The 27,984-nt window shown below is 37.0% G+C and overlaps 1 protein-coding gene across 1 annotated transcript; it reads right to left on the reverse strand.

The window, feature by feature from the left end:
- Nucleotides 1-758: 758 nt before the first annotated feature.
- Nucleotides 759-27,872, reverse strand: LOC138309845 (uncharacterized). Its single transcript, XM_069251087.1, has 14 exons — nucleotides 27,745-27,872; nucleotides 26,456-26,625; nucleotides 25,541-25,672; nucleotides 25,001-25,165; nucleotides 20,217-20,331; nucleotides 19,667-19,834; nucleotides 18,054-18,193; nucleotides 15,433-15,651; nucleotides 14,696-14,948; nucleotides 11,969-12,132; nucleotides 10,534-10,729; nucleotides 9,393-9,554; nucleotides 8,261-8,371; nucleotides 759-4,240 (listed from the first exon to the last, which is right to left on the reverse strand). Exons 1-14 carry the CDS (start codon nucleotides 27,748-27,750, stop codon nucleotides 4,130-4,132), a joined length of 2,112 nt encoding a protein of 703 aa, XP_069107188.1. The 5' UTR covers nucleotides 27,751-27,872; the 3' UTR covers nucleotides 759-4,129.
- Nucleotides 27,873-27,984: the final 112 nt, after the last annotated feature.

A 27,984-nucleotide genomic window follows, 5' to 3' on the forward strand; every position in this document is an offset into this window, starting at 1 on the left:
GGTCTATTTATAGCACACACTGAATACCGTCTACTGTTGGAAAGGAATCTTCAACAAATACATTTATGTAATTCTTAAAAAACTTTGTGAATGTCTAGCAAAACAAGCATCGGTTGTTTTATAAATATATCTCAATAGTCACACAGACCTGATGTTGGGCCTGTAACATACTGAAGGCTCTCAAGTTTATTCAAGGTCACAGTGTCAAGTGGACTTATCTTTAAATAACTCCTCTATCAATAATTGACAGGTCTGGACTATAGCCATGGTGAAGGGCTACAAAGTTTTATCAAATGAATGATATTGACCTTCATTCAAGGTCACAATCACAAGTGTCATATAGACGAAAATCGTAAAACGACTTTACACCGTGGGATATTATAACCTTAGCTAATGAAACCGCTCTCCTTTAGGAGTAACAGCAAAAGGTATATCCCGTTCACGATTCTATTCATTTCATCTGCGACACACCTTCAGGTGTCGCCCACTAGTAAGATATTCATACAGGCCTTCATGGGTTTCAACCATATTTGGTCAGAGTCCTCTTAGGAAAAGGAGCATAAATTATATAAATGTTGGCCATAGCCCCTTAAGAATGAGGGATAGGGCCAAATAGCGGGGAATAGAGGAAACTCTTTTATATCCTTCAGGAAATTAAAACATTTAACGTACTCATTGCCCCTCTGACTAAGCCAGGTTAGCGATACAAGCCTCATAGGCCTCTTGTTTGTTTAGATACAGAATAAAGAACAAGCAGCTTAATAAAAAGCAGAATATATTTCTGTTGATTTATATGCCAATTTTACAATGCTAAATATAATTAAATTATAAGTTTAAAATCTAAAATGGACGGAAGGTTGCTGGACATACCTCCAGGGTAGTCTCACCTTGGGTCAAGCACAAGATCAAGGTCACTGAATTCAAACGTCAAATTATCTTGTACTGGTATAGATATTAATAAAAAATAACATAATAAATGCTTTAAACTTGTCCAACAAAACATAAATTTGTTTTTTAAGATTTCCGTTAACAGAAAGAAAATCTTCATTCATCTTACTATTAGGATTAGTTTTTGACCTTGACACTTCAAGTTCAGTTACCTTGACCTTAGTTAGTTATCACAGAATAATTAATTACAGCATTTGATTAATACATTGAACAGACAAAACATTTTCCAGAAATGTTTTCAATCAAAATAAAAAAAAAAAAATTCTACAAAAAAAATGTGTAACAAATTATTCATGAATTTTAAGAATTCGGCTTAATATATCATAATCACAATATATTTCTAAACATAATATTTGATCTTTTAGAAAATTTGTTTTAACGAAATTTAATTCATTACATTACTTTGCTAAAATTGACATATTTTAAATACCATTGATATGTGAAGAACAAAACGTGTTATTTAACATCTTACTTAAAATATAATGTACATAATTTCCTCTTTTTTGGACAAAATAAATGTAAATTAAAATATTGAATAAAATCACAGAACCGGTTCATTAAAATGTTTAAAATATTTTTCTGCACAAAATGAAATTATAAAACTTGTTTACAAAAATAAAAATTACACATTTAGTAGTTTGATATTCAATAATGCATTTGAAACAAATGAATTAAAAGTTAAGCAAATGAAAATATGGTAGATTCTATTTTTTCATCACAAAAATTAAATGTCTTTGTACTTAATTTTAAAGATACTTAATTAATTTCAGAATTTTAAGATAATCGTTTATTTTCGAAAGTCTTAACTGAAAAAAAATCAGCCAATTAATACACCTTTATGAAAAATGAATATATGAGGTTTTTCATTCGAATTAGATACAAGAATATCATTAAATTATTGGTGAAATTATCCATACATAATCAGTGTTAAAATCTACGTCAGGATTAGTAACATATCTTATTATAGCATATAAAAATCATTCCCGTTATCCAACTTATGTCCGTGGCGATTAAATTTATTTTCAAGCAAAAAAAAATTTCACAACAATTTCATCGCCCGCAAATCTTCTAATGTCGCTTTATTTTTATTCTCAGGATTATGAGCTTTTATTTTTTGATAGCCATGCTTGCGAAATTTAATCGGATACGGAAATAAGTTGGTTCAAAGGCTTAAGATACGGTATTGTGATATACATGTGTCTAACAAATCCAAATTCCACTCTCATTATACAATGTAATTTATGGCTTTTCAACAAAGTATCTTTAAATTTTTGAAAAAGTGAGTTTAAATCATAATGCTTTCATAATTTGTGTTGTGTTGTTTTATTTATTTATACAAATGCGGTGAGATTTTTTAAAGCCCATAAATAAAAAAAAAAGAAACAAATATCAGAAAATGTTTACAAATTGCATAAATTTTCCAGTTTTAATTCATTAAATGGCATAAAATTTCCAGATTAATTCAAAGGAATTTGCAAGTTTAAATAACTTGAAGTGGATCGACGCATAGTTTTTTGAAATAATGAAGTTTATCTGTATAGCGACTCCCAATATTTTAATTAATGATAATTTTATTTTAAAATCAGTGTAACCCAATTATCTGGAAACCTTGACTTTAAGTTCACAAGTATATCACACTACAACACACAATGATATTTACTACAACAACTCAGCATTAAATCTACATCATAACAATACAAATATATATATAAAGGTAAGACCTGCTTACATGAATGTAAAACATTATCGTCTAAATTTGACGCTATTTAAGTCCAGCTTAGTAGAATATAAAATTTTTAATTAACAATGTTTAAAAGACATGAATTAGGGTTAAAACTAAATTGACAATATACATCAAACATTTTACTTCCGTCTTTGCATATAAGCGATATTTGCCTTGCAGGTAGTTATTGATTGGGGATTTTTTTCTGGGAAATACAGCATGATATTCACAAAAAATAGATCATGATAATAAACTACTTGTAAGGGCAGAAATCGCGATTATATGGAAATACACAATACCATATTGCCTGCAAATAGATATGAAATTATCCTCATGTGGGCCAAAACAATTTTGTTAAAATATTAAAAAAAAAATTGATTGTTGTAAAATTGTTTCCAGAACAAAATATTTTGGTGTTATCACATCTTTTTAATTATCGCGATATATGCTTTATTACTTAATTATGTTTAACGATTCCCAAAAATACCTAAAATTCAATACTTTATCAAAATATTTGGATACTTTGTGATAGTAAGTACCAGTAATTAGCCACAAAATCTGTAAAGAAAAAATATCAACACAAAAAAACAACACAATATATAATTAACTGATCCATCAATTATTTCACAAAAACTCTCAGTTTGATTTGTACTACCCGTTAATTCATGGATATTAGCAATTTCTATTTACTGTTGAAATAAAATGGGTACAAAATACAAAATAAACATACAATGTATTAAGATAATTTGAACGTTTTAAAAATAGATGCGTTATTAATATAATTGAATCCACTAAATGTTTTCAATATGGTCCATCTTTAATCATATAAGAAACATAAATATATTGTTCTCCATTTTAAGATATACACAATTTATTCTGTATTCCAATATTGTCTGTAGTAATTCGTGTGTTTTCACAAAATGAAATATAACTCAGTTCTTTTATTTTAATGTGTTACTTACCATAGCGCTGTATGAAACATAAATATTGTTCTCCATTTGAAGATATTTTCTTTATTCCAATATTGTCTGTAGTACTTATTGTGTTAAATTAAATATAACTCAGTTCTTATATTTGAAGGTGTTACATAGCGCTGTAAACACACTTACCTTAGCCTAATCCAATCTTAGCACTAAACTGATTTTGAAGAAGTTAGAATTCACAAAACCGCAATTTCTACTGCATCACAGACTCACAGAACATGTAATTAGCAAAATGCGCTAAAATAGGATTATTACTAAAATAAATATGTCTACAGTAAATTGAGTAAATGAAAACCATTGTCCAAATAACAACAATAACATGTACTACTGATTTTGTTCAGTTGGCGGTGCTGCATCTCTAAGATACAAGATTACTTTTAAGATCAAAATGTCTTTCTCTACATTTGATTTATATCATGTTCATCACTAAATCTTTTCCAGCACTGATGATACTGTCCCAAACATGTTCAGACAGTTACATGTGTTTTTTCTTCTTGATGTCCTCCATTGAGGATCCCGCACTGCTGGGTCTTGGGGAGTCGGCATGGAAACCACTTCGGGTATGAACTGTCTGTCGACCTCTCACCTATAAGTAAAATTTAATTCTCTTATCAAGTATCGCTGTGCATTGAGATTGAAATTCATATGACATTAATTTAATTTTCTGGTTGAATTGGTTCAGTTTGGTTTGGTGTATTGGATTAATGTCCTATAAATAGCCAGGGTAACTTAAGAATGTTCTCCCAAGTGTGCAGTGTGTTGTGTGTGAATGTTTGTATGTTATGGGAGACTGTGGTATGTTTCTGTGGTGTGTGAATGTTTGTATGTTATGGGAGGCTGTGGTATGTTTCTGTGGTGTGTGAATGTTTGTATGTTATGGGAGGCTGTGGTATGTTTCTGTGGTGTGTGAATGTTTGTATGTTATGGGAGGCTGTGGTATGTTTCTGTGGTGTGTGTGAATGTTTGTATGTTATGGGAGGCTGTGGTATGTTTCTGTGGTGTGTGTGAATGTTTGTATGTTATGGGAGGCTGTGGTATGTTTCTGTGGTGTGTGAATGTTTGTATGTTATGGGAGGCTGTGGTATGTTTCTGTGGTGTGTGAATGTTTGTATGTTATGGGAGACTGTGGTATGTTTCTGTGGTGTGTGAATGTTTGTATGTTATGGGAGGCTGTGGTATGTTTCTGTGGTGTGTGAATGTTTGTATGTTATGGGAGGCTGTGGTATGTTTCTGTGGTGTGTGAATGTTTGTATGTTATGGGAGGCTGTGGTATGTTTCTGTGGTGTGTGAATTTGTATGTTATGGGAGGCTGCGTTTTTTTCTGTGGTGTGTGAATGTTTGTATGTCATGGGAGGCTGTGGTATGTTTCTGTGGTGTGTGAATGTTTGTATGTTATGGGAGGCTGTGGTATGTTTCTGTGGTGTGTGAATGTTTGTATGTTATGGGAGGCTGTGGTATGTTTCTGTGGTGTGTGAATGTTTGTATGTTATGGGAGGCTGTGGTATGTTTCTGTGGTGTGTGAATGTTTGTATGTTATGGGAGGCTGTGGTATGTTTCTGTGGTGTGTGAATGTTTGTATGTTATGGGAGGCTGTGGTATGTTTCTGTGGTGTGTGAATGTTTGTATGTTATGGGAGGCTGTGGTATGTTTCTGTGGTGTGTGAATGTTTGTATGTTATGGGAGGCTGTGGTATGTTTCTGTGGTGTGTGAATGTTTGTATGTTATGGGAGGCTGTGGTATGTTTCTGTGGTGTGTGAATGTTTGTATGTTATGGGAGGCTGTGGTATGTTTCTGTGGTGTGTGAATGTTTGTATGTTATGGGAGAGCTGTGGTTTATGTTTCTGTGGTGCTGTGTATGTTTGTATGTGAATGTTGTATGGGAGGCTGTGGTATGTTTCTGTGGTGTGTGAATGTTTGTATGTTATGGGAGGCTGTGGTATGTTTCTGTGGTGTGTGAATGTTTGTATGTTATGGGAGGCTGCAGAATGTTTGTATGTTATGGGAGGCTGTGGTATGTTTCTGTGGTGTGTGAATGTTTGTATGTTATGGGAGGCTGTGGTATGTTTCTGTGTTGTGTGTGAATGTTTGTATGTTATGGGAGGCTGTGGTATGTTTCTGTGGTGTGTGAATGTTTGTATGTTATGGGAGGCTGTGGTATGTTTCTGTGGTGTGTGTGAATGTTTGTATGTTATGGGAGGCTGTGGTATGTTTCTGTGTGTGTGTGTGAATGTTTGTATGTTATGGGAGGCTGTGGTATGTTTCTGTGGTGTGTGAATGTTTGTATGTTATGGGAGGCTGCAGAATGTTTGTATGTTATGGGAGGCTGCAGTTGTTTCTGTGGTGTGTGAATGTTTGTATGTTATGGGAGGCTGTGGTATGTTTCTGTGGTGTGTGAATGTTTGTATGTTATGGGAGGCTGTGGTATGTTTCTGTGGTGTGTGAATGTTTGTATGTTATGGGAGGCTGTGGTATGTTTCTGTGTGTGTGTGAATGTTTGTATGTTATGGGAGGCTGTGGTATGTTTCTGTGGTGTGTGAATGTTTGTATGTTATGGGAGGCTGTGGTATGTTTCTGTGGTGTGTGAATGTTTGTATGTTATGGGAGGCTGTGGTATGTTTCTGTGGTGTGTGAATGTTTGTATGTTATGGGAGGCTGTGGTATGTTTCTGTGTTGTGTGTGAATGTTTGTATGTTATGGGAGGCTGCGGTATGTTTCTGTGGTGTGTGAATGTTTGTATGTTATGGGAGACAGTGGTATGTTATGGGAGGCTGTGGTATGTTTCTGTGGTGTGTGAATGTTTGTATGTTATGGGAGGCTGTGGTATGTTTCTGTGGTGTGTGAATGTTTGTATGTTATGGGAGGCTGTGGTATGTTTCTGTGGTGTGTGAATGTTTGTATGTTATGGGAGGCTGTGGTATGTTTCTGTGGTGTGTGAATGTTTGTATGTTATGGGAGGCTGTGGTATGTTTCTGTGGTGTGTGAATGTTTGTATGTTATGGGAGGCTGTGGTATGTTTCTGTGGTGTGTGAATGTTTGTATGTTATGGGAGGCTGTGGTATGTTTCTGTGTGTGTGAATGTTTGTATGTTATGGGAGGCTGTGTATGTTTCTGTGGTGTGTGAAGTTTGTATGTTATGGGAGGCTGTGGTATGTTTCTGTGGTGTGTGAATGTTTGTATGTTATGGGAGGCTGTGGTATGTTTCTGTGGTGTGTGAATGTTTGTATGTTATGGGAGGCTGTGGTATGTTTCTGTGGTGTGTGAATGTTTGTATGTTATGGGAGACTGTGGTATGTTTCTGTGGTGTGTGAATGTTTGTATGTTATGGGAGGCTGTGGTATGTTTCTGTGGTGTGTGAATGTTTGTATGTTATGGGAGGCTGTGGTATGTTTCTGTGGTGTGTGAATGTTTGTATGTTATGGGAGGCTGTGGTATGTTTCTGTGTGGTGTGTGAATGTTTGTATGTTATGGGAGGCTGTGGTATGTTTCTGTGGTGTGTGTGAATGTTTGTATGTTATGGGAGGCTGTGGTATGTTTCTGTGGTGTGTGAATGTTTGTATGTTATGGGAGACTGTGGTATGTTTCTGTGGTGTGTGAATGTTTGTATGTTATGGGAGGCTGTGGTATGTTTCTGTGGTGTGTGTGAATGTTTGTATGTTATGGGAGGCTGTGGTATGTTTCTGTGGTGTGTGAATGTTTGTATGTTATGGGAGGCTGTGGTATGTTTCTGTGGTGTGTGAATGTTTGTATGTTATGGGAGGCTGCGGTATGTTTCTGTGGTGTGTGAATGTTTGTATGTTATGGGAGGCTGTGGTATGTTTCTGTGGTGTGTGAATGTTTGTATGTTATGGGAGACTGTGGTATGTTTCTGTGGTGTGTGAATGTTTGTATGTTATGGGAGACTGCGGTATGTTTCTGTGGTGTGTGAATGTTTGTATGTCATGGGAGGCTGCGGTATGTTTCTGTGGTGTGTGAATGTTTGTATGTCATGGGAGGCTGTGGTATGTTTCTGTGGTGTGTGAATGTTTGTATGTTATGGGAGGCTGCGGTATGTTTCTGTGGTGTGTGAATGTTTGTATGTCATGGGAGGCTGTGGTATGTTTCTGTGGTGTGTGAATGTTTGTATGTTATGGGAGGCTGCGGTATGTTTCTGTGGTGTGTGAATGTTTGCTGCGTTATGTTTCTGTGGTGTGTGAATGTTTGTATGTCATGGGAGGCTGTGGTATGTTTCTGTGGTGTGTGAATGCTTGTATGTTACGGGAGGCTGCGGTATGTTTCTGTGGTGTATATCCATAAATAGTGAAACTCTGACCATTTTTATAATTGCTATATAGATTCAAGCATGAAAATTAAATTTTATAAATGGAGAAAAACCCGAAAAAAAATTAGCATGATCTATAAGGCAACTGTATCATCAAGCTGGATCAATGCTAAACTGAAATCACAATGGCATAGGATTTGTCTGAATACAGGGACCTCCTAGCATAATAGATCCTATGGGTAGTCTGAGAATACAAATTAGATCCAAATTCTTTATTATGAATCAGTTCAGACATTATCCTGATAATGATAAATTTCAGTGAGTATCGCTAGTCCACACATCCCCTACCTTGTTGAGACTGTCCTGGGAGCCCATCAGATTCTCTAGTCCTTTGGAGCCTTTCACCAGGGCGTTTTTGATGTCCTTGTCCATACCTGGAATACTGATGTCTCCAAACACCTGGAAATCAAATAATTTACCTTAGAAAGAGTAAAATTTTTTGGTTGCGAACTATTTAAGTTATTTTATCAGAATGATCTCCATATATCGATGTTTTTCAGAACAAACTTGCAAGCAGATATATCGGAAAATAGAGAGGAGCGTTATTGCCAAATTTGACTCTAGTTCTAAAAGACTTGATAAAAAGCAGAATAAGATAATTGCCGAGAGAATATGGTATTACTAAAGAGCTGTCTGTATCTTACTTTTTAATATATTTCTTTAATGTTAAACAAAACAACATGAACTGAAGATGCATAGAGATAACTTTTACAAAGAGCTGTTTAAATCTGATTCTACCCAGATCTATCAAGTTCCACCATTTCCTCAATCTGATTAAAATACAGATCCTTATAACCACTCCACTCAATAGAGGATCTGACAACATCCCATAAGAGGTCATGTTCGGATGACCTTTATACCTTGTATTCATAAGATCACATACATTTTATACACATTGCTACGTCAATTGATAATGCCATTTCGTCCCAGTATACATATACGTTTAGCTTTGTTGTGCTCTTTGGACGAGATGACTACGTACACAAAAATAATTCAGACAGCTTTTTCAAACTATTTCGTCCCCAGTCAAGATTCTGGCAGTGTCAATTTGATTGGCCATTTCTAAAGGTCATCTGGACGTGACCCCTAATGGGCTGTTGTCAGATCCTCTTATCAAACATAGTGATAAAAAGGATCCGTATTTTAATCAGATTGCAATTTCCCTTACATAAAGTAAAATTTAATTAAATGTTGAAATAACAATAAGTCATTTTAAATCATGTTTCCATAGTAATATTCTCAGTTTTTGGGTAAATCCAGAACTACGCTTTAATGGCAAATATTAACATACACCCCACCAGATTGACGGACAACATGATTCCAGTATACCCCTCCCCTTAACTTTGTTATTGGAGGTATAATAATTGAACTTCTGTCCTAACTATTATTAAAATATTTGTCATAAAGTCGTGTATCTTACCTCTACAACTGCGCCATCAGGAAGTCTCAGAAAGTGTCGGTACAGTTCCCGCAATCCGTCCAAATGTATGGTGTGGATGGACACGTGAGTAGTTACCTCCTTACGTCCATCTTGTTTCTCACGATTCTCAATTCCGTTCTCGTCCCAAATGCTGTCCTCAACCTGTTTCCATGGTAATGCAAACATGTACTAGTGGCAGAATTGTTATCTATATATATACATCTACATAAAAGGCTCATAAAAATGGTCTCTACAGCAAAGTGCGATACATGTACAAAAACTGAAATCTTTTAAAGAACGCTTTTGTGACTTATACTCCAGTTTATACAATACTTGTACAAAAACTGCGAAAAATACATATCTTTGCGACTTAGATTCCAGAGCGGTGTATACATGTACGTGTACAAATACTAGGAAAAATCGTAAAAAAAAGTGTCTACGACTTATACTCCAGTGTGACTTATATATGTACAAAAACTGATAAAATAGTTAAAAAAAGCTTATCCTTGGTGCTATACATGTACAAAAAATGAAAATTGGAAAAACGGACTCTGCAGCGTATAGCCCGGTGTGGCTTTTACGTGTACAAAAATTGTAGAAACATGTCTCTTTGGCTTATACTCCAGTGAGGCTTGTACAATAACATCGAAATTCGATAAAGATGTCTGTGTGACTGTATGTTTACAAATACTGGGAAAATCGTTAAAACCGTCTTTGAGACTTATACTCCAGTGTGGCTTATTCGTGTACGTGTACAAACACTGAGAAAATTGTTAAAAAATGTCTCTGCGATTTATACTTCACTGCAGCTTATATTCTGTATTTGCATATTACAGAGTTATCTGCCCTTCCGGGTAGGTATTGATTGTGACGTCATATGTTTGCGAGCGTAACGTCATACGTTTCGGAGAAAACGACGTGAATTGCGCTCACAAAATAATGACGCAACAATCGATACCTACCCGCAAGGGAGCTAACTGTGTAATATGCAAAGACGGAATATGTACAGAAACTGATAACTTTGCTGCTTGTACTCTAGTGCGGACAAACAAAGAAAATGGAAATGAATGTCCTCTGCGACTTATGCTCCGGAACACACACAGTATAAACATGACAATAGTTATAGAAACTGTTGCCTTACATCTTCCTCCTCCCATATGTAGTCGTACACCGCTATCTTCCTCCGCTCGCCTTCCTCCCCACGCCACATCTCTGCTTTCTTAGTGATGTAGTTCAGTTCCTGGTTGGAAACTTCAAGGTCGTATGGAATGAAGAACTTTTCTTCGTCGCCACGGAGACGCCAGTACACATCCAGCAGACGGCCGTTATTATGGAGCCTGTTGTGGCATGAAAAAGACGGCCGTTATTGTGGAGCCTGTTGTGGCATGAAAAAGAGGATTTAAGATTCTCCAAGTGTTACTTTATTTATATGGCGATAATTCTCATGAGATTGCTGCTTTTGTAATGTCAAGGCATCTTGTTCTGTTCACGAAAATTTCTTCTGCTAAATAATAACGAATTAAGTAAACTACTGTACATTTCAAGCCAGACCACAAAATTTTAATTCTGAATCGTTGAAATTAAATGCCAAAGTTGGACAATTTTTAACCCTTAAATATAGCTGGTTATATAATATACAGTATATGTATTATAATTACATTAACGTTTACAAGTGTCACATGTCGCGACTCCCTATCAATAAATTACAAGTCTATAGTAAAAATGTATGGTGGGGGATTGCATTATATAGCCACTAAAGAGTATGTGCATCGAGTACCCTTTAGTCAGCTCTACATGCAATGTGGCGTTTTTTGTCCCCTCACCTACAATAGTTAGGTAATATTTATGTAAAAATGTATTTAGTTATATAAATACAAAGAATATATGATGTATTCTTACATGTGTACTTGCTACAGAGTTTGTATCAAGTCAATGTTGTTTTCCATGTCGTTTTAATAAAACGGCCATTTCAATCAAAATCTGATGTTTTGGTTGTTTTTACTATTGTACTATTCCATAGCTTGCTGCTGGTCTGCCTAATGCCATTCATACAAGGGATCAACCAACTAAATAAAAAAAGACCTTCGAAATGGCCCCTGTGTATATAAGATTGAGCCCAGGATAGAATTTTAACCCGGCCGCTGAATTGCTGGCTAATTATGAATTTCAAAAGTAAAAATGTTTTCTGACAGGTAATTATTCCTAGATAACCATGATATGAATTTGGAAATTCATATTGCAATTTAGGTTCAAAATATCAACTTTGATAATGAATAGTTAAAAGCATTAGAATTTCAGGATTTTTTAGTGCAAAATGCGCCTGATTTCAATAAAGCTACCCTGGTTGGAGTTTGAGCAGAAGGACCCAAACTTTTTTTTCTATTTAGTGTTATATGAGAACCTAGACTTTAATTATAGAACACAATAGCTAACTAATATTCCTTTGTTTTAATAATACAGTACAAAACTTTAACAAAGTTTAACACTCTGGTCTATGTAAAATTATTTAGTTGGTTGCTCTCTACAAAATAAATGATAAATTACAAGTCTATAGTAAAAACGTATAGGCATATTACCTGAGGAAGTACATGTAGAGACAGGAGGCCGTCATAAACATATGGAAGACATATATAAATGCCGTGAGAAAGATACCAGCCAGACCCGAACCCTCCACAGTGTCAAAATGCCAGTACAGCTTGGCAAAATCAGCAATGGGATTGATAGCTGTCACCTCTTGGCGCTGCAACAGAAATACAGTAATGAACATGTTGGTTACTCTTTTAAATAGATTATACAATGTAGTTTACTGAAACTCATATATATTTACAGAACCTGTTTTAATTATGCTCTTATCATTGTCAGTAGTGCAACATGTATACACCATATCTCCAATGTTTTTCAGAATAAAGTAACAAGCAGGGTAAGAAATTAGAAAGGGATGTTGTTGCCGGATTTGACCTAAGTTATAAAAGAGTTCATAAAAAGAAGATGGGGTTATTGCCGAGTGGAGCTTATTGTCGGTAGAATATAGTACATTGCTATGGACTTTTTTTTAAATGTTTGCTCATCGACATCAAAAACAATTAAAGAATCTGAATGATGACTTAATAACACTGCTGCAGACGTAAAAGAGAAATTATTTGTGACATGTAATTCTTTGTATTAAGCTTTCTTTAAACTCCATGAATATGTTCACACATGATTTAATTATCATTCTATCACTAAGATCATCGAGAATATAAGAGATGCAACTCCTGAGCCAGGTACTAAATGGTATATTTTAGGTTCATCTGGTGCTGCTGGTTGCCGACATGTTTCGGCCTTAAAGGCAGGCCGTCATCAGGGCAATAGAGGTCAATGACAATAGAGGTCATGTGATAATAACAATGTATTACGACGTCATAGATAAGTTGCTAAGGAAGTAATGGAGGAAATGATACATAGCTAAATGGTGATTGGTCTAAAATCTAGGGATATGAATGCAAAAGTTTCATGAAATTTTAAAGATGAATGACACAATAGAAATAACAAATTAGTTTGATGAGGATATATGAGTAGAAATAAATTAAATATGTATAGTTCATAAATTTCATATAGTAAATGTAAGCTGTATGAGTATCTCATATATAGGGCTATGTGAGCCAGCTTAAGGGCTTAGTCTGAAAAAGTATTGGTTGTGGTATATCACTAAGTTTAAACAAACGATTACATCCAATAGTTATGGATAACCGTATGAACAAATAATTCAATTTTGCTTGTTACGAGCATTTTCATTGGCTTAAAAATTTTCTTTATCAGCCCATAAAGGAAACAAGAGGCCCAAAGGGCCTTAACGGTCATCTGACTACCTTGGCAATAGTAAAATTAATTATATATGGTCTCACTTTGTCAGGACCATGTCAGGATCATTTTCAATTTCTTTCAACAAATTTTATTTCAAACAAGAGGCCTAAGGGCCTTAACATATAGGAAATTAATTAGATATAGTGTCATGGTAGCCATCTTCGATTTGGGATCAACCAGAGATGTAACAATACTTTGTTGGGACCATGTCAGGATTATTTCATGCAAGTTTCACCCAAATCGCACTGGTAGAACTTGAGAAGAAATTGAAAATGTGTTTTCAAGATGGCGGCTGTGGCGGCCATCTTGGATTTCGGATTGACCCGAAAAATAACAACACTTTGTCGGGACCATGTCAGGTTCATTTCATGCAAGTTTCAGCCAAATCGCACCGGTAGAACTTGAGAAGAAGTTCAAAATGTGTTTTCAAAATGGCGGCTGTGGCGGCCATCTTGGATTTCAGATCGACCCGAAAAATAACAACACTTTGTCGGGACCATGTCAGGATCATTTCATGCAAGTTTCACCCAAATCGCACTGGTAGATCTTGAGAAGAAGTTCAAAATGGTGTTTTCAAGATGGCGGCTGTGGCGGCCATCTTGGATTTCGGATTGACCCGAAAAATAACAACACTTTGTCGGGACCATGTCAGGATCATTTCATGCAAGTTTCAGCCAAATCGCACCGGTAGAACTTGAGAAGAAGTTCAAAATGTGTTTTCAAAATGGCGGCTGTGGCGGCCATCTTGGATTTCGGATCGACCCAAAAAATAACAACACTTTGTCGGGACCATGTCAGGATCATTTCATGCAAGTTTCAGCCAAATCGCACCGGTAGAACTTGAGAAGAAGTTCAAAATGTTTTTTCAAGATGGCGGCTGTGGCGGCCATCTTGGATTTCGGATTGACCCGAGAAATAACAACACTTTGTCAGGACCATGTCAGGATCATTTCATACAAGTTTCAGCTAAATCGCACTGATAGAACTTGAGAAGAAGTTCAAAATGTGAAATGTTAACGCACGGCGGACGGCGCCGTAGGCGCACGGCGGACGGCGCACGATGACAGACGAAACATGACGACTATAGGTCATCTGACCCGAAGGGTCAGGATGACCTAAAAATGGGGTCGCTGTTTGTGACGTTGCTAATTCTGATTGGCGTAATGATTTCATAGACAAAGGAGTCCCACAATGAATTTTGAGTATTGAAGAGATTATCTTTAGTACTTTGAATTATAAGGATTAATTTGAATAGATTTTTTATGTTATGGAGATATAACACAAAAATCGGAGTGTACTCTCATCATAAACCGCTTCGCGGTTTATTTAGAGTACACTCAGATTTTTGTGTTATATCTCCATAACATAAAAAATCTATTCAAGTTAATCCTTAATTATAGAACAATTATGGGGAAACAATCAACATGCGAAAATTTCCACATTTATTTGACAATACTTACTCCAAGAGACACATCCACGATCAGAATCGTCAGGGGGTCAAGGAAAGTGTGGAGGCCATACACGATCACAAATTTACATCCGAGGTCTGGGAAGAGTCCAAACAACAGTTGGGAGATCCAGACCAGGATAATAAACAGACAGAATATGATCAGGTTCAACAATGGACCGGTCCATACCACTCCAATCTCTTCTCTCGTCGCCAGCAGTGTCGGCTGGTAGTTCAGTTCTACTGTGTATGGCAGGAAGTTGAAGCTGTGAAAAAATACGAACAGCTATGTTACTTTTAACAGACGGCTCTAGCTGTTACTCACAAATCAAATTGACAGTGTTAGCACTACATCTATAATATACTAAGATTTATTTTTAGAGGCTAACAGCGTTTATTATTTCAATTTTTCTTACAGTGCTATTATAAATAACTTGAAAACCAAAGTCCTCTTAAAAGGATCCTGAAGTTAGCCCTATATATACAGAATTGATTTCTAGACATGTTCAAAACTAATAGCTTTAGTGGTCTCCATGACTGGTGTATACCAATTTTTATTGAAATCAGATAATTTCTAAATATTTACTGCTCTTAGGACCACAGTGACTATCTTGGATTTCTCAGGAGAAATTTAAACTCATTCATGTATTAATTTGCATATCCACAACGACAGCTATTACCATTAATATGCACTTTCAAATTGGTTTTCAAGAATTCGAAATTAATATCAAAACTTTGAGGAAAACTTACGAGTTGACAGGGATGTTGATAACATGCAAGTACAGCCATTGTCCGATATAATGCATGTACATTCGCATAAAGAAAATGACGATGAACAGGAGGATCATTCCCCAGAATTCCTGACTTCTCCACTGTGAGAGGCCGAGCTCCGCTAGAAACTGACGTCCCACGTACTGCATCTTCTCATAACTCTTGCGTGCCGTACGACCTTTCCCTGCAAAGGCTGGTCTAAAATTGTAAAGGTTCATTTATTAAATAACTAAGGATTGAACTGCTTTCAGATGGCAATTATGGGAAAATAAACGCCAACTGAACAATAGCAAATGCTAGGGTATGAAGTGTGCTAGGACTTTTTGTAGAATTTGCCAAATGTGTTCATATCAAGAGAACCAGATAACACTTTAGTGTTTCACTACTCGCACATTTTGATAACTCTAAAAAAATCTTAATAGTCTACCTATGTTTTGATTACGATTTTGAACAACTTAGTTGTTATCATACAAAGCATGCCTGAAGATCGTGAAATCTTTTTAATGCAGTTAACTGTATATGTGAAAATTTATGTGAGAGGAAATTTATGGTAGCACTATTACACAAATGTCGCTTTTCACAGTGTGTAATTTGTTTTGTAAATGTATGAACTGTGTTGCTAAAAGTTTGAAGTGACGGTCATTTTTCTGATAGAGACGTCGACACCTTCAAACTTTTAGCAACACAGTTCATACATTTACAAAACAAATTACACACTGTGAAAAGTGACATTCGTGTAATAGTACTACAATAAATTTCCTCTAACATAAATTTTCACATATACAATTAACTGCATTAAAAAGATTTCACGGTCTTCAGGCATGCTTTGTATGATAACAACTAAGTTGTTCAAAATCGTAATCAAAACATAGGTAGACTATTAAGATTTTTTTAGAGTTATCAAAATGTGCGAGTAGTGAAACACTAAAGTGTTATCTGGTTCTCTTGATATGAACACATTTGGCAAATTCTACAAAAAGTCCTAGCACACTTCATACCCTAGAATTTGCTATTGTTCAGTTGGCGTTTATTTTCCCACAATTGCCATCTGAAAGCAGTTCAATCTTTAGTTATTTAATAAATGAACCTTTGCAATTTTAGACCAGCCTTTGCAGGGAAAGGTCGTACGGCACGCAAGAGTTATGAGAAGATGCAGTACGTGGGACGTCAGTTTCTAGCGGAGCTCGGCCTCTCACAGTGGAGAAGTCAGGAATTCTGGGGAATGATCCTCCTGTTCATCGTCATTTTCTTTATGAGAATGTACATGCATTACATCGGACAATGGCTGTACTTGCATGTTATCAACATCCCTGTCAACTCGTAAGTTTTCCTCAAAGTTTTGATATTAATTTCGAATTCTTGAAAACCAATTTGAAAGTGCATATTAATGGTAATAGCTGTCGTTGTGGATATGCAAATTAATACATGAATGAGTTTAAATTTCTCCTGAGAAATCCAAGATAGTCACTGTGGTCCTAAGAGCAGTAAATATTTAGAAATTATCTGATTTCAATAAAAATTGGTATACACCAGTCATGGAGACCACTAAAGCTATTAGTTTTGAACATGTCTAGAAATCAATTCTGTATATATAGGGCTAACTTCAGGATCCTTTTAAGAGGATTTTGGTTTTCAAGTTATTTATAATAGCACTATAAGAAAAATTGAAATAATAAACGCTGTTAGCCTTTAAAAATAAATCTTAGTATATTATAGATATAGTGCTAACACTGTCAATTTGATTTGTGAGTAACAGCTAGAGCCGTCTGTTAAAAGTAACATAGCTGTTCGTATTTTTTTCACAGCTTCAACTTCCTGCCATACACAGTAGAACTGAACTACCAGCCGACACTGCTGGCGACGAGAGAAGAGATTGGAGTGGTGTGGACCGGTCCATTGTTGAACCTGATCATATTCTGTCTGTTTATTATCCTGGTCTGGATCTCCAACTGTTGTTTGGACTCTTCCCAGACCTCGGATGTAAATTTGTGATCGTGTATGGCCTCCACACTTTCCTTGACCCCCTGACGATTCTGATCGTGGATGTGTGTCTCTTGGAGTAAGTATTGTCAAATAAATGTGGAAATTTTCGCATGTTGATTGTTTCCCCATAATTGTTCTATAATTAAGGATTAACTTGAATAGATTTTTTATGTTATGGAGATATAACACAAAAAATCTGAGTGTACTCTAAATTACAGATAATTTTGTTTGTTTGTTTGTTTGTTTGAGTTTTACGGCCAATCGATAGCTAAGGTCATTTGGGGCCAAACCACAGGTCTGACATTAATATCAGGATATAAACAATGAATGCATCTCAAAGATCAGGATAAGAAAAAGGCAAGTAAGAACTAAACCACAGATTGTAAATGTTGATTTTATAAAAAAAAAATGTGCATGGGATAAAATAGTTTTGATTAAAACACATGAGAAAACTCATGCACAATGTTGATAAAATGTTGAGTTGATACCATGATAAAATGAGAAAACATTACAAAAGATTATGTCAACATTGTTTAGCTAAAGCAAGAAATAAAGTTTATAAATTTCTTCATGATCCTGGACCCAGTTTCAGAAAAGACAAAGTGGAAATAACTTACTGTACTGCGATGGAGTGTTGCTCCAGCTGCTCCACGCGGGTGAGTTTCTTCTTGTTCTTCGGGGGTTGTAACAGCGTTGTACGTGGTAACATGGAAAACAGCTTCTTCTGGTAGTCATCTTGGGGGTTGTTCAGGTAATGCTGATCAAAATAGCAATATCATGAAATCAAACGTCCACAAAAATAACCAATGGTTCATTTGTTATCTTGGGGGTTATTCAGGTAATGCTGATCAAAATAACAATATCATGAAATCAAACGTCCATAAAAATAACCAATGGTTCATTTGTCATCTTGAGGGTTATTCAGGTAATGCTGATCAAAATAACAATATCATATAAATCAAACGTCCACAAAAATAACCAATGGTTCATTTGTTATCTTGGGGGTTATTCAGGTAATGCTGATCAAAATAACAATATCATGAAATCAAACGTCCACAAAAATATCCAATGGTTCATTTGTCATCTTGGGGGTTGTTCAGGTAATGCTGATCAAAATAACAATATCATGAAATCAAACGTCCACAAAAATATCCAATGGTTCATTTGTCATCTTGGGGGTTATTCAGGTAATGCTGATCAAAATAACAATATCATGAAATCAAACGTCCACAAAAATATCCAATGGTTCATTTGTCATCTTGGGGGTTATTCAGGTAATGCTGATCAAAATAACAATATCATGAAATCAAACGTCCACAAAAATAACCAACGGTTCATTTGTTATCTTGGGGGTTATTCATGTAATGCTGATCAAAATAACAATATCATGAAATCAAACGTCAACAAAAATATCCAATGGTTCATTTGTCATCTTGGGGGTTATTCAGGTAATGCTGATCAAAATAACAATATCATGAAATTAAACAACCATAAAAATAACCAATGGTTCATTTGTCATCTTGGGGGTTGTTCAGGTAATGCTGATCAAAATAACAATATCATGAAATCAAACGTCCACAAAAATATCCAATGGTTCATTTGTCATCTTGGGGGTTGTTCAGGTAATGCTGATCAAAATAACAATATCATGAAATCAAACGTCCACAAAAATATCCAATGGTTCATTTGTCATCTTGAGGGTTATTCAGGTAATGCTGATCAAAATAACAATATCATGAAATCAAACGTCCACAAAAATAACCAATGGTTCATTTGTCATCTTGGGGGTTGTTCAGGTAATGCTGATCAAAATAACAATATCATGAAATCAAACGTCAACAAAAATATCCAATGGTTCATAGACAAGTCTTTAACATTCAGCTATCAATGAATTGAACCAATTAACTTTTATTAGATTATATACATTTCACATGAAATTGTTCACATGAATTTCACGTGAAATGACCTTTGTCAATACTAAGTACTCCTAGGATCTAAATTTAGGTAATTAAATTTGAGGCCTCAAAAAAGGGAAAGTGATTCTTATAGGCCCGGTCAAATACTGCATCTTAATTATTAAGGAGAAAGTCCTGTGTAATAACATATAAATGTGGGAGCAATATGAATTCAGATAATATAAATGATGTAAGAATTTGAAAGATTGAGTTTTTTCCCAGTAGAAGACAGAATGTAGTATGCAACAGCAAATATCAACAGAATTAAGCTTTACCTTATAATACATTCCGGGCATGCCCTTGACTTGCTTGAACTCTTGACCTTTCTTGATGGCGTACATATCGTCTATATCTGAGTCACTCTCCTCTGAATCGTCTCCGATGGCCATGTGCATCTTCCTATCCTTGTGTATGATACGTGAGCCGTATGTGGTCGTCTCAAGCTATTGTACAAAATCAGTAAGATATTTAGCCTAGCTTGTAGGTTTTCTAACTACATTTAAACCTTGTTAATTTAAACTAACATATTTTCAATGATACTGAGGTTTTTTTTTATGCTGAGAAAAATTCTATTCTGATGACGATTGAGAAATTAGTAATTTCTGAAAATTATCTGAGTTTACCGAATAACCGGATATTTTTGCGGGGATAATATTTTGCCGATTTTGCATTACATTGCTAGCGAAAAAATTTGATCCGTGAAATATTCTTAAGTGAGATCACGAACATTCAAAACCACTGAAATTTTATTTGTACATTTTGTCTAACAAAAATAACAGGCTATATGGTGTATACCTTTGTTTGTTTTTTATATACAGGTCTTACCATATTGGTCTCATCTAGTTTGACCTTTGTGGCCGTCGCGGTTGACCTCACTGAACGACCACCCTCATTGTCTGTTTCGTAAAACGATGGAGATTTCAGACTGTCACGGGAGGTGCTGAAAGTAAAAATCAACAGAATTTTTCATGAATTTAAGGCATTTCAGTGTAAAGTCAAACCTGTCTATAAAGAACACCAAAATGACATGTACAGTAAAGCAAAAACGTTGTTTATTGACATTTGTTGTTTATACAGAGTTCAATCCAAATAAAACAAAATTGTCCTTTATACAGAGGTGACCTTTATGGCAAGTTTGAATGTATTGCAAGCAATAGGCTTAATTTTATTATGTTTTTTTTCCAATAGGCTTGATTTGATTGTGTTTTTCATCTGGATGCTATTCGGGCCAGTGAATTTGATGTTTGTTAGGAAAAATAGTTGAGTTGTCATGTGCCTTTCACCTAGCCAATTATCAAATCTCAGCAAGGACGTATTCAGGGGTCACTTGCCTCATCACATAGCTTTTCTTCAGGCCCATCAGTTTCCACTTTACTGAATAAGGTAACAAAGGAACTTACCCTATGTCTACCTCCTGCTCGGAGCCTACAGTAGAAAACTTACCCTATGTCTATCTCCTGCTCAGATTCTACAGTAGAAAACTTACCCTGTGTCTACCTCCTACTCAGATCCTACAGTAGAAAACTTACCCTATGTCTACCTCCTACTCAGATCCTACAGTAGAAAACTTACCCTGTGTCTACCTCCTGCTTGGAGCCTACAGTAGAAAACTTACCCTATGTCTACCTCCTGCTCAGATCCTACAGTAGAAAACTTACCCTATGTCTACCTCCTGCTCGGAGCCTACAGTAGAAAACTTACCCTATGTCTACCTCCTGCTCGGAGCCTACAGTAGAAAACTTACCCTATGTCAACCTCCTGTTCAGATCCTACAGTAGAAAACTTAACCTGTGTCTACCTCCTGCTCGGAGCCTACAGTAGAAAACTTACCCTATGTCTACCTCCTGCTCAGATCCTACAGTAGAAAACTTACCCTATGTCTACCTCCTACTCAGATCCTACAGTAGAAAACTTACCCTATGTCTACCTCCTACTCAGATCCTACAGTAGAAAACTTACCCTATGTCTACCTCCTGCTTGGAGCCTACAGTAGAAAACTTACCCTATGTCTACCTCCTGCTCAGATCCTACAGTAGAAAACTTACCCTGTGTCTACCTCCTGCTCGACCTACAGTAGAAAACTCGAGCCTACAGTAGAAAACTTACCCTATGTCTACCTCCTGCTCGGAGCCTACAGTAGAAAACTTACCCTATGTCTACCTCCTGTTCAGAGCCTACAGTAGAAAACTTACCTGTCTACCTCCTGCTCGGAGCCTACAGTAGAAAACTTACCCTATGTCTACCTCCTGCTCAGATCCTACAGTAGAAAACTTACCCTATGTCTACCTCCTGCTCAGATCCTACAGTAGAAAACTTACCCTATGTCTACCTCCTGCTCGGAGCCTACAGTAGAAAACTTACCCTAATGTCTACCTCCTGCTCGGAGCCTACAGTAGAAAACTTACCCTGTGTCTACCTCCTGCTCGGAGCCTACAGTAGAAAACTTACCCTATGTCTACCTCCTGCTCAGATCCTACAGTAGAAAACTTACCCTATGTCTACCTCCTGCTCGGAGCCTACAGTAGAAAACTTACCCTATGTCTACCTCCTGCTCGGAGCCTACAGTAGAAAACTTACCCTATGTCTACCTCCTCTATCTCCTGCTCGAGCCTACAGTAGAAAACTTACCCTATGTCTACCTCCTGCTCAGATCCTACAGTAGAAAACTTACCCTATGTCTACCTCCTACTCAGATCCTACAGTAGAAAACTTACCCTATGTCTACCTCCTACTCAGATCCTACAGTAGAAAACTTACCCTATGTCTACCTCCTACTCAGATCCTACAGTAGAAAACTTACCCTATGTCTACCTCCTACTCAGATCCTACAGTAGAAAACTTACCCTATGTCTACCTCCTCTCAGATCCTACAGTAGAAATACCTGTCACTCTCAGATCCTACAGTAGAAAACTTACCCTATGTCTACCTCCTGCTCAGATCCTACAGTAGAAAACTTACCCTGTTACCCCTTCAGTTAACTTCAGTCCTACAGTAGAAAACTTACCCTATGTCTACCTCCTACTCAGATCCTACAGTAGAAAACTTACCCTATGTCTACTCCTCCTCTCAGATCCTACAGTAGAAAACTTACCCTATGTCTACCTCCTGCTCAGATCCTACAGTAGAAAACTTACCCTATGTCTACCTCCTGCTCAGATCCTACAGTAGAAAAAACTTACCCTATGTCTACCTCCTATCTACCCTGCTCAGATCCTACAGTAGAAAACTTACCCTATGTCTACTCCTCTGCTGCTCACTACAGTAGAAAACTTACCCTATGTCTACACTACAGTAGAAAACTTACCCTGTGTCTACCTCCTGCTCGGATCCTACAGTAGAAAACTTACCCTATGTCTACCTCCTGTTCAGATCCTACAGTAGAAAACTTACCCTATGTCTACCTCCTACTAAGATCCTACAGTAGAAAACTTACCCTATGTCTACCTCCTGCTCAGATCATACAGTAGAAAACTTACCCTATATCTACCTCCTGCTCGGAGCCTACAGTAGAAAACTTACCCTATGTCTACCTCCTGCTCGGAGCCTACAGTAGAAAACTTACCCTATGTCTACCTCCTGCTCGGAGCCTACAGTAGAAAACTTACCCTTGTCTACCTCCTACTCGATCCTACAGTAGAAAACTACTACTCAGATCCTACAGAAGAAAACTTACCCTGTGTCTACCTCCTGCTCGGAGCCTACAGTAGAAAACTTACCCGGTGTCTACCTCCTGTTCAGATCCTACAGTAGAAAACTTACCCTGTGTCTACCTCCTACTCAGATCCTACAGTAGAAAACTTACCCTATGTCTACCTCCTGCTCAGATCCTACAGTAGAAAACTTACCCTATGTCTACCTCCTGCTCAGATCCTACAGTAGAAAACTTACCCTATGTCTACCTCCTGTTCAGATCCTACAGTAGAAAACTTACCCTATGTCTACCTCCTGCTCAGATTCTACAGTAGAAAACTTACCCTATGTCTACCTCCTGCTCAGATCCTACAGTAGAAAACTTACCCTATGTCTACCTCCTGCTCAGATCCTACAGTAGAAAACTTACCCTATGTCTACCTCCTGCTCAGATCCTACAGTAGAAAACTTACCCTATGTCTACCTCCTACTCAGATCCTACAGTAGAAAACTTACCCTATGTCTACCTCCTGCTCAGATCCTACAGTAGAAAACTTACCCTGTGTCTACCTCCTACTCAGATCCTACAGTAGAAAACTTACCCGGTGTCTACCTCCTGCTCAGATCCTACAGTAGAAAACTTACCCTGTGTCTACCTCCTATTCAGATCCTACAGTAGAAAACTTACCCTATGTCTACCTCCTGCTCAGATCCTACAGTAGAAAACTTACCCTATGTCTACCTCCTGCTCAGAGCCTACAGTAGAAAACTTACCCTATGTCTACCTCCTGCTCAGATCCTACAGTAGAAAACTGACCCTATGTCTACCTCCTGTTCAGATCCTACAGTAGAAAACTTACCTTATGTCTACCTCCTGCTCAGATCCTACAGTAGAAAACTTACCCTGTGTCTACTTCCTGCTCGGAGCCTACAGTAGAAAACTTACCCTATGTCTACCTCCTGCTCGGAGCCTACAGTAGAAAACTTACCCTGTGTCTACCTCCTGCTCAGATCCTACAGTAGAAAACTTACCTTATGTCTACCTCCTGCTCAGAGCCTACAGTAGAAAACTTACCCTATGTCTACCTCCTGCTCAGAGCCTACAGTAGAAAACTTACCTTATGTCTACCTCCTGCTCAGAGCCTACAGTAGAAAACTTACCCTATGTCTACCTCCTGTTCAGATCCTACAGTAGAAAACTTACCCTATGTCTACCTCCTGCTCTGAGCCTACAGTAGAAAACTTACCCTATGTCTACCTCCTGCTCAGAGCCTACAGTAGAAAACTTACCCTGTGTCTACCTCCTGCTCGGAGCCTACAGTAGAAAACTTACCCTATGTCTACCTCCTGTTCAGATCCTACAGTAGAAAACTTACCCTATGTCTACCTCCTGTTCAGATCTTACAGTAGAAAACTTACCCTGTGTCTACCTCCTACTCAGATCCTACAGTAGAAAACTTACCCTATGTCTACCTCCTGTTCAGATCCTACAGTAGAAAACTTACCCTATGTCTACCTCCTGCTCGGAGCTTACAGTAGAAAACTTACCCTATGTCTACTTCCTGCTCGGAGCCTACAGTAGAAAACTAACCCTATGTCTACCTCCTGCTCGGAGCTTACAGTAGAAAACTTACCCTATGTCTACTTCCTGCTCGGAGCCTACAGTAGAAAACTTACCCTATGTCTACCTCCTGCTCGGAGCTTACAGTAGAAAACTTACCCTATGTCTACTTCCTGCTCGGAGCCTACAGTAGAAAACTTACCCTGTGTCTACCTCCTGCTCAGATCCTACAGTAGAAAACTTACCCTATGTCTACCTCCTGCTCAGATCCTACAGTAGAAAACTTACCCTATGTCTACCTCCTACTCAGATCCTACAGTAGAAAACTTACCCTATGTCTACCTCCTGCTCAGATCCTACAGTAGAAAACTTACCCTGTGTCTACCTCCTGCTCGGAGCCTACAGTAGAAAACTTACCCTATGTCTACCTCCTGCTCGGAGCCTACAGTAGATGAAGATCCAGGTTCAGGGTTCTCTCCATCCCTGTATTCCTCCCCTCCTGTCTTTACTCTATCTGGGTAGGCGGTCAGTGTTGAGGAGAACTCTAACTCCACCTCATACTCCTTCTGTCCAGCGAGAAATCTACAGAGAAATCATTCTATTATATTTACGAAGGGAAAACTACAGAGAAAACATACCCTATTTTGTTTCAATATCTTTTATGTCAAGTATGATGTATAAACATCATGGATGAAAACCTATAGATGTAGTGTGTCCAATCTTATATATGACATTGTCAATAAAATTGTTTGAATTTGATTACATCGTCAAATTGTTTTTACCTTGTACTGTGAACATACCTATATTCAAGCAATCTAAATTGAGCACAATATTAATTTTCAACTGGTTAGTGTAGTGACAAATTCGCACTTTAAAAATATTCAAAATGTTATGTAGACAATATGTCTAGTACAACTAATGATATTATAGCCACAGGGTCAAGGTTATTTAACTGACCTTGGCAATTTGACGATCTCCAGGTACATGTTACACAGCCAGTGGTCAAGGTCTCCGGCCACAAGTTCCTCCACTTTCTCGTGTTTCTCTATGTTAGGGTCCATCTCACCTCGCAGGAATGGACACTTGTACCTAGATGAACAGGAAAATAAATCTATTTATCAGCCATTTCTTTACCAGGTAATCACAATATTTCTTTCGTTATTTATTTGGTGAACTTTTTTTCATAATATCCAATTCATATCTGAGACTTTAATAAAACCAGTTGCTGGTACCAAATTCAAATCAGTTTATGTAATTAGTTTTGCTAACAAGAGCTGTTGGAGAACAGCAAAGCTCGCCTATTCAGAAGAAGTTGATGTTCAAGTATTTACTATTTAAACATGGAAATATGACAAATTAACAGACTCAAAAACCCCCTATTATCACGTTCAGCATCTATACACATTAGGAAAATAAAATCATAAACATTTATGATGACTTATGCTTAAACAATTGACAAAATAGAAACTTGCTCAAAAACTTTAACGTGAAATGGGACGCCAACGCTGACGCCGACGCCGGGGTGACAACATTAGCTCCCCGTATTCTTCGAATAGGCGAGCTAAAAATGCAATTATCACACAGGTTGTTCCTCCATCTAGCAAGTTATAATTGATTGAGACAGAATTTGAAGGACAAAGATAATTAAAGATCCACATTTATGTAGGTACAGTCCAATATGTCTATAATGACCAACCAAGTGTCATAGAAAAATTGTTTTTTTTAAACGCCAAGTGGTCTTTATATACAGGTCAAATTGTGCTATAAATGCTCATTTAGAACCCTGAGAAAGTGGTCTTATTAAGCAGGTGGTCTTTATGCAGAGGTGGTCATTAAGACAGGTTTCACAGTACTAAGGCTCTAATTACTTACTTTCCTTCTATGATATCAAACTGAGCATCACAGATGGGGAAGCTGCCCCAACCGACGACACGGTCAGATTTGACGGTCGCTCCACGGAGGAGGAAAAGCTCAAACACAAGTACCATGCCTGGCTTCAGAGACGCTTTGGATGGCAGCACAGTAAATACACTCTGGTCAAACTTAAATACAGAAGATTATGATAATCTGTTAGTTCTATTTATTTTCAAATTCATTGATTTTTTTTTTACAAATTCATTGATGGCATCACATTTTCCATATTTGCAAATAAAAAGAGTTATATCTTTTTCAATTCCCTGCCGAAGAGGAAGGTGGGTAATCATTGTGACCTTTAAGTTAGTAAAATATCATTATAATATAATATTATGATCACAAATACATGACTCACGATCCATATCTACCAAAAACCGTGGATATAACTATGTTATACTATAAACCTACTTATTTGCTTGTATGATTAAATTTCGTTCGCTTCATGAAGGAGCAGAAAAATTTACAAGAATACAGTATGTTAAGTACAATCATATGACTTTAAATCGCAAAATAAAGTTGTCGCAAAAAAGTAGTTTGGTTTGAAAATGCGAGAGTAAGTTGGTTTATAGTACATGTATATGAAATAGAATCTAAGACACAAACAGTAACCTACATCTCAACATTGTAGAAGTATCTTTCTCCCATACTTCACAGAGATACCCCGTGGCTGCTAGGTAAAAGATAACTCTATCTTACACAGGGGGTGTAAGACAGGTCACACGCGCTAGACAATAATGTGACATCATCAATATATGCGGCATAGCCGCAGCATATACGCCGCAGCATGCATTGTTGATAACGTCATCAATTTTAACGCATAATGACGTTGCTGTGATCAAAACTGGAAAGCATCAAGAATTTCAAATCAGTATGGGAGAGAAAGAATCAAAGATGGGTCTGTCAAGTGGACAGGGATATCTCAACCCTCATGAAAGATTTTGACTGTCAACCCTCGGCAAGCCTCGGGTTGACATGCCAAAATCTTTCACTGGGGTTGAGATATCCCTGTCCACTTGACAGACCCATGTAAGATTCTATTAGTCGTTGTCATATACAATAAAACATGTTTAAAATGAACACATTTACTACAAACTCATGGTCACAATGTAGTACCTTTCATTCCCTGTCAAGGTTCATATACCATGTCTGTAATATATGTATAACAAACTATATAACTAAGTGTTTTGTCGGTCCCCAGAGGTGGTTCATTATAACCATGTGTTACTATATAGAGGGATCTACTGTACCTTCATTTCCACGTTGACTTGACTTCCCCCTTCCTACGTTCAAGGACACTAATAAGTTGACTCTCGGCACGACGGTAAGCTCGATGTAAACGGTCCATCAACAACTTCTCCTTCTGTCTCAGCATGTCCTGTTTGAATAAGAAAAAAATAAAAAATTTCTCACTTATTTAATTATTTTTCAAAACTTAAGCCAATTTAATGCAACTATATGACCATAGTATTTAAATTAGCAAAACTTGG

This window comes from Argopecten irradians, chromosome 15 (assembly GCF_041381155.1).
Source record: "Argopecten irradians isolate NY chromosome 15, Ai_NY, whole genome shotgun sequence".
NCBI classification, from domain to species: Eukaryota; Metazoa; Mollusca; class Bivalvia; order Pectinida; family Pectinidae; genus Argopecten; species Argopecten irradians.

Coding starts and splice junctions, on each gene's coding strand:
- LOC138309845 (XM_069251087.1), bottom strand. Junction 25,166..25,540: donor GAGATCGTCAAATTGCCAAG/GTCAGTTAAATA, acceptor ATTTCTCTGTAG/ATTTCTCGCTGGACAGAAGG. Junction 14,949..15,432: donor ATCAACATCCCTGTCAACTC/GTAAGTTTTCCT, acceptor ATTTTTTCACAG/CTTCAACTTCCTGCCATACA.